Source organism: Hylobates moloch, unplaced genomic scaffold (genome assembly GCF_009828535.3).
Source record: "Hylobates moloch isolate HMO894 unplaced genomic scaffold, HMol_V3 SCAFFOLD_8, whole genome shotgun sequence".
NCBI lineage: Eukaryota > Metazoa > Chordata > Mammalia > Primates > Hylobatidae > Hylobates > Hylobates moloch.
Window position 1 is genome coordinate 49,079,824 of NW_026652283.1, and position 12,815 is coordinate 49,092,638.

General features: G+C 44.5%; 1 protein-coding gene across 14 annotated transcripts in view; it reads right to left on the reverse strand.

Annotated features, from left to right (window-relative positions):
• Positions 1 to 12,815, reverse strand: part of LOC116473135 (AGBL carboxypeptidase 4) — a 1,494,771-nt gene that overhangs the window by 13,317 nt on the left and 1,468,639 nt on the right. For 12 of the 14 annotated variants that reach the window (XM_032160791.1, XM_058443101.1, XM_058443097.1 and 9 more), the window contains one exon: positions 4,039 to 4,135. The exons of the other annotated variants lie outside the window; for them this stretch is intronic. In XM_032160791.1, coding sequence (XP_032016682.1) covers positions 4,039 to 4,135 — 97 coding nt within the window. The remainder of the gene's footprint in view (positions 1 to 4,038; positions 4,136 to 12,815) is intronic. 14 annotated transcript variants of the gene reach the window in all.

Sequence of the window (12,815 nt, forward strand, 5' to 3'; positions counted from 1 at the left end):
AACCTTCTGGCCTTGTCATTGCCATGGAATGTGTCTTAGTAGATCCTGCTTCTGGCTGTTCTCTACTCTATTCCCCAACATGGAATACCCTCTATCCCCTTTCTATTTCATCAATCAAAATTCCATATGTCTATTAAAGCCAAGTTCAAATGCCACTTCCTCTCTGAAGTTTTCTTGGGACATGCCTGCCAGCTACAAAATACTTGCCAGATTCGGTAGGAGAGGAACTTCTGCTTGGGTCTCACTTTTCTTTTCTTTAGTGTGAAGGAGTTGAAGTCGATAATTTTGGGGGCTTCTTCAGTTCTACCACAGCTCAGTAACAGTCATGGATTATTTAGAATTTAATCTATGCTAAGCCCTGCACCATGCACTAAGGATACAGAAGTAAGACTGAGGACACTAAAGCTAGCAGAGAAGCCAGACATGCATAGAAGCCATGACAATACACCACAGGACATACCATGCTAGAGGTATGTACGAAACACAGGAGCTCAGCAGAGAGGAAGCAGCTCTGTCTCGGGTGGGGAGCATGGACAAGAAAACAGAGATTGTGATATTTGGACTGAGTTTTGAATGATAATTATGAGCTCACCATCTACAAGCAGAAAGGGAGCTCATTCCAGCAACAGGAAAAAGGATATACAAAGACCTAGAGGCAAGAAAACAGCTGACTTGTTCGGGCTGATGCATAGGGCACGAGGTGACAGAAATCAGGTGGGATGGACAGGGTGCTCACAGGCATGGAGGGGTGGCAGAAAGAAGTAAATGAAGTTTAAAATGTAGGCCAAGGTCTTGAATAACAAGAAGAGTTGAAACATTACCCTAAAGGTAATGGGGAGCCATAGAAGGCTTTTGAGAGAAGGCATAATCTGCTACATAGTTGAGTACTTATACACTTTTCAGTATTGTTTGTTATCTTTGCATTTGTACTTGCCTTTATCCTCCATAAATCTGAGCACACAATGGGCAGGGGCTATTTATAATCCTCTAGCAGTTGGCACAAGGACTGGCACATAGTGGGCTCCAGTATGTTGAGGAGCTGATAAGCCCTCTTACACACACATACACACGTCATAACCTCACCGTGGAGCCGGCCCTCCCAGCCTGTGACTAAGGCTGGGTCCACCTCTTGCTCAGAGGCCACACTCATGCTCTGTTTACCTACAGAAGCACACCTGCCCTATTCCTTCTTCCTGTCTGATTTTGTCCCCTTTGCTGGAGCATTTTGGGCTTGCGACTGTACCACTGTGTGCTAAACAAAACGTGGGACCTCAGCTTTGGTCATCAATACCATGCCCCTGAGCCTGAGCTCTTGTGCCCACATTGCTGCCCCTCCCGAGGGACCCTATCTGAAGGGTGGCCCAGTATCCAATGATGCTGGCAGGCTTCTGACAGCGTGTGAGCAGAAAGTGCCATATTGTAATTATCCATGGAGATGGGAGAAAACAAAATTAGTTTTGAGTCAAAACATGTAATTTTCCTTTAAAGCCAGACTGCTCTTTCACTTAAGCTATTTGATGCTTGGGTGGAAAATAATACAAAAAAGGGGAAGTATTTAAATCCCAAATTAGAGCTCAGAGTCTTGTATCCTCCTGGGAATTCATTTTTAAAGGATTACTGACCAATCTAGAGCTAAGTGGTGCTCACAGTTTGATGAGGCAGAGGTGTGTGCATAGGGAGGAGGTTATTAAGTTTTTTTTTAATTTAAAGGTGGGTGCATTTAGCTCAAATCCTCAAAACTCTGAACTCATGAGGAAGGAGCTCTCTAGATCTTTTCTGAAGAGGGCTCCAAAGCTCAAGGCAAGGAAGTGACATGAACAGTTAAACTCAGGGCTCTGGGATCTCCCCTATGTCCTTTAGATCCGTGTCGGGGTTCCTATCTCCACGAACTCTTCACTGGTAGACACTGAACACACTGCACTGCAGGGTGAAGACCTGTGCTCCAGTCCCGGCTCTGACCACGTGACTCTGACCAGCTCCTTCTGCTCTCTAAGTCCCCATGTCCTCATCTGTATCATGAAGAGAGTCTAGAGGATCACTAAGGTCTCCCTGAGTGTCAGCACCATTTCATTGGTATATGACAATGCAATATGCAAGAAAAAAATGATTAAGGATCAAGATAATTTTATTTAGGCAGAGGACCTGAAAGAGACAATCCCCAAGTTAACTTGTAAATGAGATTCTAAGAATTCTTTTGAGTTTTATAAAGCTTTAAATGTTTAAGAACTTTAACCAATCAAGAATGACTTCTAAGAATGAACTGAGCATTTTCCTCTAGACGTGAGCTCCTCAGAGGCAAGGGTCATGCTTTAATCAGTTACTCATCCCAGCACTTCCCTCCTATCAGGGGCCTGGTATAAAGGGTTGCTTTTCCTGAGTGAATTAATGAACGTATACATGCACGTATGCACAATGCAGGACAGGCACTTCAGGGGCACAAGAAATAGACGTGATTCTCCTGCAAGAGTTTCTAATATGCCATGGTGGTGGGGCACAAAGACCCTAGATGACTTAGAAACAATCTGGGACAGGGTATCAGAATACCTTGTCATGAAGACTCTATGACATGGGGCTAAGAGCTGTATGACTCAGCATTGTGGAACATAGGCCCTGAGACATCACCCAAACAAATAAGTCAAAGACTTGCCCTAGGCCTTGATGAGTTGGTTGGAAATCTGGGACTGCAACCCAGAAACTGGAGGCCATGAAAACATTTATTGAGCATTACTAGCTGCTGGGCACTATACTAAGCTTGTATCCATTCTAAAAAACCATATTTAGAGATTGTTGTTATTATCCCCATTTATAGGTAAGTAGAAAAAAGCTTCAAGAGGCCAAGAAACTTGCCTAAGATCCTATAACTCACATGAGTCTGAGACAGAATTTGAACCCATGCTGATGAACTTCTACTTGAGGTGAACCTTAGTTAGACTTCAATTCAGCTTTCAAGTCATAAGAGCCTAGGATGAAACCCTGGCTCTGCCAAAAACTCCGACCTCAGGCATCTCAGACCTTCTCATCATCTTTCTGAGTCTCCTTTTCCTCATTTGTAAGATGGGAAATATAATGTCTATGAGGAATAAATAATACAATGTACACAAAGTGCTCTGTACAGTAAATCACAGCAATTTATGTTGTTTTTATTAATAACAGGGTAGGGAGGAAGGTGCATCAGTGCAAAGGCCCTGAGGCACCCACATACATGAGCAAGGTCGTGGCAAAGGTCAGTGGAAAGAATGGTCTGGCAGGAGCCGGGAGTTGGGCACTGTCATGTCCTTCAGGTAGGATGGACCACTGAGGGAGTGGGAGATGAGTCTAAGAGGTAGGGTAGGGCCAGCACATTCCAGATGCCATGTGATGTCACTGTTCTCATGCTAGCTGGGTTCACAGCCAGTTGTCATGGAAGTGCCCAGTGCTTCAGGCTCTGGCCAAGTCCTCAGACAGGATGGAGGCTCGCCTCCTGACCTTCTCTCCTCAGCGGCCCTGCAAGTTGGCCCCAGAAGAGGACCCAAGGTAGAACTTCTCAAGGGTGTGTCCTCTCCAGCCCAAATCTTTACATCTTGAGGAAAGGAGACTATCATGTACTGACAGCACTGTGCTGGGTGCTTTAACACATATCTCATAATAATCATGTATGTGAGGACTACTGTCCTCACTTTATAGATGAGGAAACCGAAGGATCAGAGAAGTTCATATAAGAACCTCAGAGGATGAGGTATCAGGAGAGGTAGCACATAGAAACACCCAAATTTAGAACAATGACTGAACCCAGCTCCCCAGCAAGCCCCATCCCTGTGGATTCCCAAGTTAGAACCAGAAATGTGACCATGCCCTCACTGTCTGATCCCTTAATGAGACTTTCTTTATGCTCAGGAAATATGCTCTTCTGCCCCATAAAATCTCTGTGGCAGAGCCAGGATTATCTTTCCTGCTGCACAGATGGGATGCTGAGTGTCAGCAAGAGGCTAAGGGAAGTTGCCCCTGAATACAGCCAGTGGAGCAGAACTCAAGCCCAAACCTCTCTGCTCTGCCACTTACCGCAGTCTCGGCATGGGAATTGCCACCTTTTCAACCACGGGGTTCAGCCGATAATAGTCCAAAAAGGTTCTTGCCACGTTCCGCCCCAGCTTCATATCTTCAGGTGTGTGCGTTAAGGAGCAACTTCGAAAACAGATTGAGACAGAGTGAAAAGAGAACTACTAATAAAAATAACAGTAATAAAAACAGTTACACCATTCATTGTTCTAAGCTTTTTGTATGTGCTGTCTTTTTTGATCCTTGAAAAACCTTAAATGGTAATCATTATTATTATCCTAATTTTATAGATAAGAAAACTGAGGTGCACAGAAGTGATTTGCCTAAGGTCACAAAACTGGGAAAAGGAGGAGCCAGGATATGAGTCTAGGGAGTGGTACCCCAAAGCCTGTGCTCATAGCTTTCAGGGTACAGCCCTTTGGAAATCACTGGGCTGCTCTGGTCTAGCCTCAGGTGGCTCAGGATGGAGCCAGGTAAGCAAGAACCCCAAGGGCAAGAGACATTTGTTGTATATAGACCAGGGCCTGCTTGACCCTTAGGGCTCAGTCACCCACTTTAGTAACCTCAGGCACAATGGTAAAACCCTGTGACCCTAAACAGTGTTCCCACTGCACCTTGAAATTCATTGTTGGAGGCAACAATGAACCTTCCTGGTAAAGATTTGTGGCTGTAAAAGCGCAAACTTCTTGGGGAAGGGCCAATTTCATATTGACCATTAACACCTTAATGTGATGAGTACAACAATCATTATTCAACAACAGAATATCTTCTCTGTGCATTATAGCTCACATCTCTGGGCTTCATATGTGTTATTTCCTCTGCTGAAGTACCTCCCTACCCACTCCTGCCTTCTCCTTGGCTAATTCATACCCCTTGCTTCTCTAATGAGGTGATATCTCTTTATTAGAGCCCTCCAGGATATTCTTCTCCTCTCTTCCCAGAACTGTGATTGGTGCCCTTGCCCCACACTTTCATGACTCCTGAACTGGCTTCATTCAAAGCACTTATCACTTATCTTACAGCATGGGAATTATGTGTTTACTCAGCTTAATCCTTAGCCATTGCTTCTCCCTCATCTCTTAGCTCTGAACATCCAAGCTGTCACTAACCCTTCTCCAAGACACCTCCCATATCTTGAATGTTTTCACTTCTTTCCACCCCCCTAGAATAGGCCAGCATCATCTTTCTCCTAGATTGCTGTCATCCTGTCCTAACTAGTTTCCCTGCCACAGAATTGCTCCCTTCTGGTCCATTTTCTACAGTGCAGCCAGGGGGATTCTGCAGTGCGGCTCTGAATATGTCACTCAGCTGAGTAAAACCCTTCAGTGGTTCTCGGTTACCTTCAAAGTCCAAATCTCTGAGCATGATTTACAGTACTGTTCATAGTCAGGTCCCTGATTATTTTCTAAACATTATGCTTCCTACTCCCGCCTACTCCCCTTGCCCTTCACATTCCAGAAACACTGAGCTGCTTCTGCCTCCAGGCCTGTGCCCGTACATGCCATCTTTCTAGACCACTCTTCCTCCCTTCACATGCCTTCCAGGACCCACTCCTTCTCAGCTTCAAGAACTCAATTCAGTTGTCACTCTACTGGATAAGTGTTGCTTGGCTGCCCTTGCTGGGGTAGGGGTCTCTCCTAGGTTTTCCCACAACCTCTCCTTCCTGGCGCACTAATCATACTGTATTTTACCTGTCTCTTCTTTTCAGTAGCCCCTTCTAGCCTGCAAGCTCTATGAGGCAGAGGTCATATCTGCCTTATTCATCACCTAAATACCCACATACTCATCTGACAATAAGTATGAAATATATATTTGTTGAATTAATAAATAATAGCTGGCTGGGTGCAGTGGCTCACGCCTGTAATCTCAGCACTTTGGGAGGCTGAAGTGGGTGGATCACCTGAGGTAAGGAGTTTGAGACCAGCTTGACCAACATGGCGAAACCCCATCTCTACTAAATACAAAATTAGCTGGGCATTGGGGCGCATGCCTGTAGTCCCAGCTACTGGGGAGGCTGAGGCAGGAGGCTCGCTTGAACCCAGGAGATGGAGGTTGCAGTGAGCCAGGATCGCACCATTGCACCACAGCCTGGGCAACAAGAGTGAAATTCCGTCTCCAAAAAAAAAAAATAAATAAATAAATAATAGCTAATACTTATATAATGTTTAATATGTGCTAGGCAATCTTTATATATATATATACTTTAATTTCTGGAATACATGTGCAGAACGTGCAGGTTTGTAACAGGTATACACGTGCCATGGTGGTTTGCTGCACCCATCAACCTGTCATCTACATTAGGTATTTCTCCTAATGCTATCCCTCCCCCAGCCCCCAACCCCCTGACTGGCCCCAGTGTGTGTTGTTCTCTTCCCTGTGTCCATGTGTTCTCATAGTTAAACTTCCAGTTATAAGTGAGAACATATGGTGTTTGGTTTTCTGTTCCTGTGTTAGTTTGCTGAGAATGATGGTTTCCAGCTTCATCCATGTCCCTGCAAAGGACATGAACTCATTTTTTATGGCTGCATAATATTCCATGGTGTATATGTGCCACATTTCCTTTATCTAGTCTATCATTGATGGGCATTTGGGTTGGTTCCAAGTCTTTTCTATTGTGAGTAGTGCTACAATAAACATACGTGTGCATGTGTCTTTATAGTAGAATGATTTATAGTCCTTTGGGTATATACCCAGTAATGTGATTGCTGGATCAAGTGGCATTTCTAGTTCTAGATCCTTGAGGAATTGCCACACTGTCTTCCACAATGGTTGAAGTAATTTACACTCCTATCAACAATGTAAAAGCATTCCTATTTCTTCACATCCTCTCCAGCATCTGTTTCCTGACTTTTTAATGATCGCCATTCTAACTGGCATGAGATGGTATCTCACTGTGGTTTTGATTTTCATTTCTCTAATGACCAGTGATGATGAGCTTTTTTCCATATGTTTGTTGGCTGCATAAATTTCTTCTTTTGAGAAGTGTTTGTTCATAACCTTTGCTCACTTTTTGATGTTTTTTTTTTTTCTTGTAAATTTGTTTAAATTCCTTGTAGATTCTGGATATTAGCCCTTTGTCAGATGGAGAGATTGCAAAAATTTTCTTCCATTCTGTAGGTTGTCTGTTCACTCTGATGATAGTTTCTTTTGCTGTGCAGAAGCTCTTTAGTTTAATTAGCTCCCATTTATCAATTTTGGCTTTTGTTGCCATTGCTTTTGGTGCTTCAGTCATGAAGTCTTTGGTGCTGGGCAATCTTTTAAGTGCCTTATGTATACTGACTCATTCAATTCTCACAATAACCCAATGAAGTAGGTATATTATCCCCACTGTTCAGAGAAGATAAGTGATTTCCCCAAATGTTGGGCACCTAATGAAGAGCTGGGATTGAAAGTGAGTACCCTGGCTGCATGTGTTTATCTCCTTCCCAAACTACCTCTCCAGCGCCTGCACCATTCCGTATTCACTTCTGTGTCTCTCTTGCCTAATGCATGGTAGGTTACCTTCCACCTACTGAGAAACAAGACTCACACCCCTGACTCAGGAGTAGGTGAGGGGGGCATGCAGGGTAATATGTAGAGGAGGAGGAACCTGAGGTTGGTCCTAGGGGATCAGTGGAGAAGGACCATTCTCAGCTGGGCTATAAAGGTTGGACAACTGAAGGGGCATTTCGGGGAGAAGACACAGAGTGAGCAACAGTGCAGAAATGATTTACCATCCATCCATCTATCCATCCATCCATCCATCCAACAAGCATATTTGGAGGCCTCCAGTGTGTCAGGGCTTGTGTGAGAGGAGCGTTTGGTGGGAGGGGTCTCGGTAGGTCGTAGTGGAAAGGACAAAGTGGAGTGGGAAGAAAAGATGCAGTTGCTTGCATTGGCAGGATTGTTGGGCAGTTGCCACAGGCCTGCCTTCAGTGCTGTCTAGGGCTGGGCCAGGTCTCCTGGGCCATTACTCCATCCAGGACCATGGAGATGGACAAGTGTTTGAGAAATAGGCAAGTGAGTTCTCAGTACCTTCTTCAAGAAGTCCCCAAGCTGGGGTTGGACATGGCCTAGCACATGAAACTTAGCATTTACGTAGCACCTACTATGTGCCAGGCACTGCACTGGCTGCTTTGCCTACAAGTGCATTTTAATTTTTAAAACAATCCAGTAATGAAGGCTATTTTATCTCTTTTTTTTGCTATGGGAGGTTAAGGAATTTGTCCAAGGCCACATAACTGGTAATGGCACTGTCAGGACTCAAACCCAGGCAGGTTTGACCCCAGAACCATGAGCTTTCTACTATCCTGGCCCATTTCCTGATTTGAAGGCACCTTTTCTGTCAAAGCCTGAGTCATCCCAGGCCAGTGCCTGATGGGAGAAGGAAAAACACCCGACAAGTTGTTTATGACAGTGAAATGTACTGCAGGCTCGCTGGGCTCCGGGGCTGTCACCTGCTTTCTTCCTCTGGATGTGACTGACCTTCTCTGCCCTCTTGTTTAAAAAGTTCACAAGCTGGCACTGGGCATGACCTCTCTGAGCAGCCGACTCTGGAAGCAGTCTCACCCAGCTTTCACCCAGCCAGTCTCCAGTTGGCTGGAGGAAACCAAATGGTGGTTGTGTGTGCCAGCAGTAAGAGCTACAGGGCACAGAGGAAAGCAGAGGTTCCTGTGGATTGAGCTAAAAGATTGCAGCAAACATTTTGGAGGCAGATGTATTTAATCCAAATCCTGGTTCTGCCACATGCTGTGTATGGCAGATCGTATTTTCCAAATATGCCTGCAACAATATCTCCAATTTCACATGTTATTGTAGTACATGACCTTGCCACTCCTTCCACTGAGTAGTATACTCTTCCCTTGAATTTGTATGGGCTTGGGACTTGTTTGTAACCAAAAAAAATGGCAGAAGTGAGAGAAGTGAAATAGTGGGATTTCTGAGGCGAGGCCAGAAAAGGTGAAGTAACTTGTACTTGCTTGCTGAAATTCTCAAGCTGGAATCCTGAGCCTCCATGTGAGCAGTCTGACTGCCCTGAGACCCTGAGACTACAGAAAAAGAGCAGAGAGAGATTCCCAGCCAGCCTACAGCTCCTCCAGCACTCTACTGTTCCATCTCCAGCCATTGTCTGACTGCAACACACCACTCTTCAAGCCAGAACCACTCAGCTGAGGCCTCCTCAAATTTCTGACCCACGGAGAACATAGGAAAATAGCTATTGTTTTAAGCCACTAAGTTTTGGGGAGATTTTCTAATGTAGAACTAGAGAACTAGAACACTGTGTGACCTCGTGTGAGCCATTTCATTTCCCTGAGTTGCAGTTTCCTGCGCACAGTGTTGTTGGGATGAAGAGTGTGACTGCACCTAGTTGATGAATAACATATGGGTTGGATGAATGAATGAATGAATGAGGAAGAGAGAAGCCTCATCCCTTTCTCACCATTCCATACTGAGAGCCAGACTTAAAGTAACTGTAGGAGGTAGCCTTGTCAATCAATCCTCTTGAACTCTGCAAGGGAAAGGAGATGGGCTGTTCCAGTAAAAGGTGCCACTGTAAGGTGTTGATCATTTTGGACAGGATCTGTTTAAAAGCTAGTGTTTCACAGATGGCCATTGTCTGGGACAACTCTCTTTCCCTTCCCCCTCCAACCCTATTACATATTCCCTAACCCTGAAAGCCTCACTCCAGATTATTTACTGCAATGGCCCTGTTTGAGTCAAGAAATAGGACATGGGCAGGAGGAGAGGAGGGATTGATTGAACATTTTCAATTAAAACAAGCTGTCTTTGAACAAAGACTTAAAATCCAGGCAAGGAGAGGCAATAATTCTCTTGGCTGGAATGCTTTTCATTGTATTGTAGAATTAAGAGATAAAAAATCGGGGGTGAAAACTCCCAACTATTCATTATGAACAAAAATCTCAAGATGGTCTGTCAGTTAAAAATCTCATCATTTTCAGGTTCCTATGTAGGTCATTGATCTGTTTCTCAAAAATGGCAGGGTATAGCCAGCCACGTGGGGAAGATGGAATCAAGACACTCAAAGCAATAAACCAGGAGAATTCAGCTGGGATTGTCCTAAACTTGGACTGATTCCATGACTTCCATACAGAGCTCTTTTGAAATAAAGGGTGGGTGTAAGTAGCCCCAGCCTCCTATTTAATGGGGTCCTTCAACAGGTAATGAAGGTTTGAACATTTACTGTTCATTCTCATTCATTCACTCATTCCTTCATGCATCCATTCAAACATTTGTTGGGCTCCTCCCATGTATATACTGCTATGAAGAGAACAGGGATTGGGGTTAAAGGAGAATTAGACAAATACACTTTATAGCCTAGAGAAGGAAACTGACATGTTCCAGTTAACTATATTACCTGGGGGGCTGTTGCACTGTCATCTTCACAAAAGCAGGAACTATTTTTTTTAAGAGTTTACTCCGCAATGCATACAGTGTAGTTACTATCACCAATCCTCACCAAAGCCCTGCAAAGTCAAAGTACAATTCTACATATATTTCACAGATGAGGAAATTGAAAACCAGAGAGTTTACATAACTAATTCAGAGTCTCGTGGCTTGAATGTAACAAAGGTAGCATATGAACTTCAGTGTCTTCTAACGGCGTGCATATGTTCTTTCCTTTCTTGAGTGTAATCATTAATTCAAACACAAAATTCTGTGGATGTGTGGAAGGAGATTGAACTCCAAATGGAGGAATTGTGAAAGGCTTCATGGAGGTGCACATATAACAAAGATTTGAAGGACAAAGACTGGTCTTAAAGCGGGAGGAAGAGAAAGACAAGTATCAGCAGAGAAACGGAGAGTGGCCAGGCACATGACCTGAAATAACACAGAAAAGGGTCCGAGGGCCCACGTAGCTAACCGTGTAGAGTGGAAGGTGACGCTGAAATATTAGGCTAGAGACAAGTGAGTGAAGGCTTTGAATGCCAAGTTAAGAAACTTTAACTTCTATTCTGTAGGCAATAAAAGCCAATGAACATATATGGGTTATATCTGTAAATATAAATTTACTCAGTGTATATTTAATGATCATCTACTATGTTTTTTATGTTCAGGCTTTTTGGAAGCCTCAGGGTATACTATGGTTAAAAACAAAAGAAGACAAAACCAAGACAATGGTTCTTAAGTCTAGAAGCAGAGACAAATAGGTAGTAAAACAAACAAACAAACACACACACACACACACACATAATTGCAATTGATATAGTACTGTGAAGAAAATGCACAGAGTCTGTACCTGCAGATAATGCAGGCGTGGGAAGGCCTCTCTGAGGCAGGGATATGAACTGAGAGTGAACAGTGACTGCAGCCGTACCTAAGAAGAGGGAAGGGTATCTGGGAAGGGTGCTCGGGTGAGAGACGGAAACTGGAAGAGGGCTGGCGGAGGGCAATAGGCAACGGCTAGATCACCAAGACCTCTTGGCCACCTTAAGGAGTCTGGACTTTCTTGGTGAATGGGAAGCTACTGAAGAGTTTGAAGCAGGAAAATGACACGGTCTCATTTTTATTTCCAAAGGTCACTGCTGCACTAAAAGAGAAGGCAAGAGTGGAAGCAGGCAGAGTAGCTAGGGACGACTGCAATGGTCCAGGGGAAGACAAGGGAGGCCCCGGCTGTACAGAGGCAGTAGAGATGGGAAGATGTATTTGTGGGAAGAGCCAACAGGACCTGCTGCCAGGTTGGATGTGGGGCCCAAAGGAGAGGAAGGAATGAAGGATGACTCCTTCATCTTTGGCTTTAGCAGCTGGGTCGATGGGGTGCCCTGATCTGGCATATGAAAGAATGAGGCAGGAATAGCTTCAGGGGAAAGATTAGGAGGTCAGTTCGGAGCATGTTGGGTTTGAGCTATGAGACATTAAGTATCCAGGTTCTGAATCAGAAATGGAAAAAAATCAGAAAATGGGAATTGTTTCTGAATTTTCAGCTCTTCGGGATTATTCATGCCACAAATTCTTGCTGACTGTGCAGTGTGTTCCATTCTGCTCAGGTCTCCACCTCTTCCTCCCTGCTCTCAGGGTGTCCCAAGGGCTTTAGGAGAATGGCAGTAACTGAAGAATCCTCTATTCTCCTGTCTCAGGGCCTCAGATCTGGGGCCTTGAGTGTGCACACAAGTGGGAATCAGGAGACCAATGTGGTTTTCATCATTAACTAGCCATGTGACCTTGGGCCATTTCCCTTCACTGGGCTTAACTTCTCTGTGAGTAAACGTAGTCTCTTGAGTCCTTTTTCAGTTAACATGGGATGTTCAAGCAAAGCCCTCAATACAATAAGCTTATGAGAAATCCCATCCGCAGTCTTTCATTCACAGATATTTATGGAGAACTATGTGTCAAGTTATTTTAGACACTTGGGATATACAGTGAACAAAACTGGCAAAGACCTCTGTCTTTATGGAGTTTAAATTCTAGCTATGGGAAACAAGCTGTAGACCTAATAATACATGTGTAGATTATATAGAATGCTGGAACGTGATAAGTGCTATGGAGTAAAGATAAAGAGTAGGGTAAGGGGAGAGCTGGGGCCAAGGAGAGGATCGCAGCATTAAGTAGAGTGCTCAGAGAGCCTCCTTGAGAAGGTGGGGTGGGGATGGGCTTGGAGGAGGTGAAGGCGCTGGCCAGCACCAAAGCGGAGTTAATCGTCCTCATCTGAAACACAGCCCTGACCAGTCATTTCACAATCAGGCTCTTGCTAAATCCAGCCCAATCCCAAACTGGGGATAATAACCAACCTCAGGGACGAGTCCTCCCTCATGGGGTCAGGAACACCTCTTTCGTGGTAATGG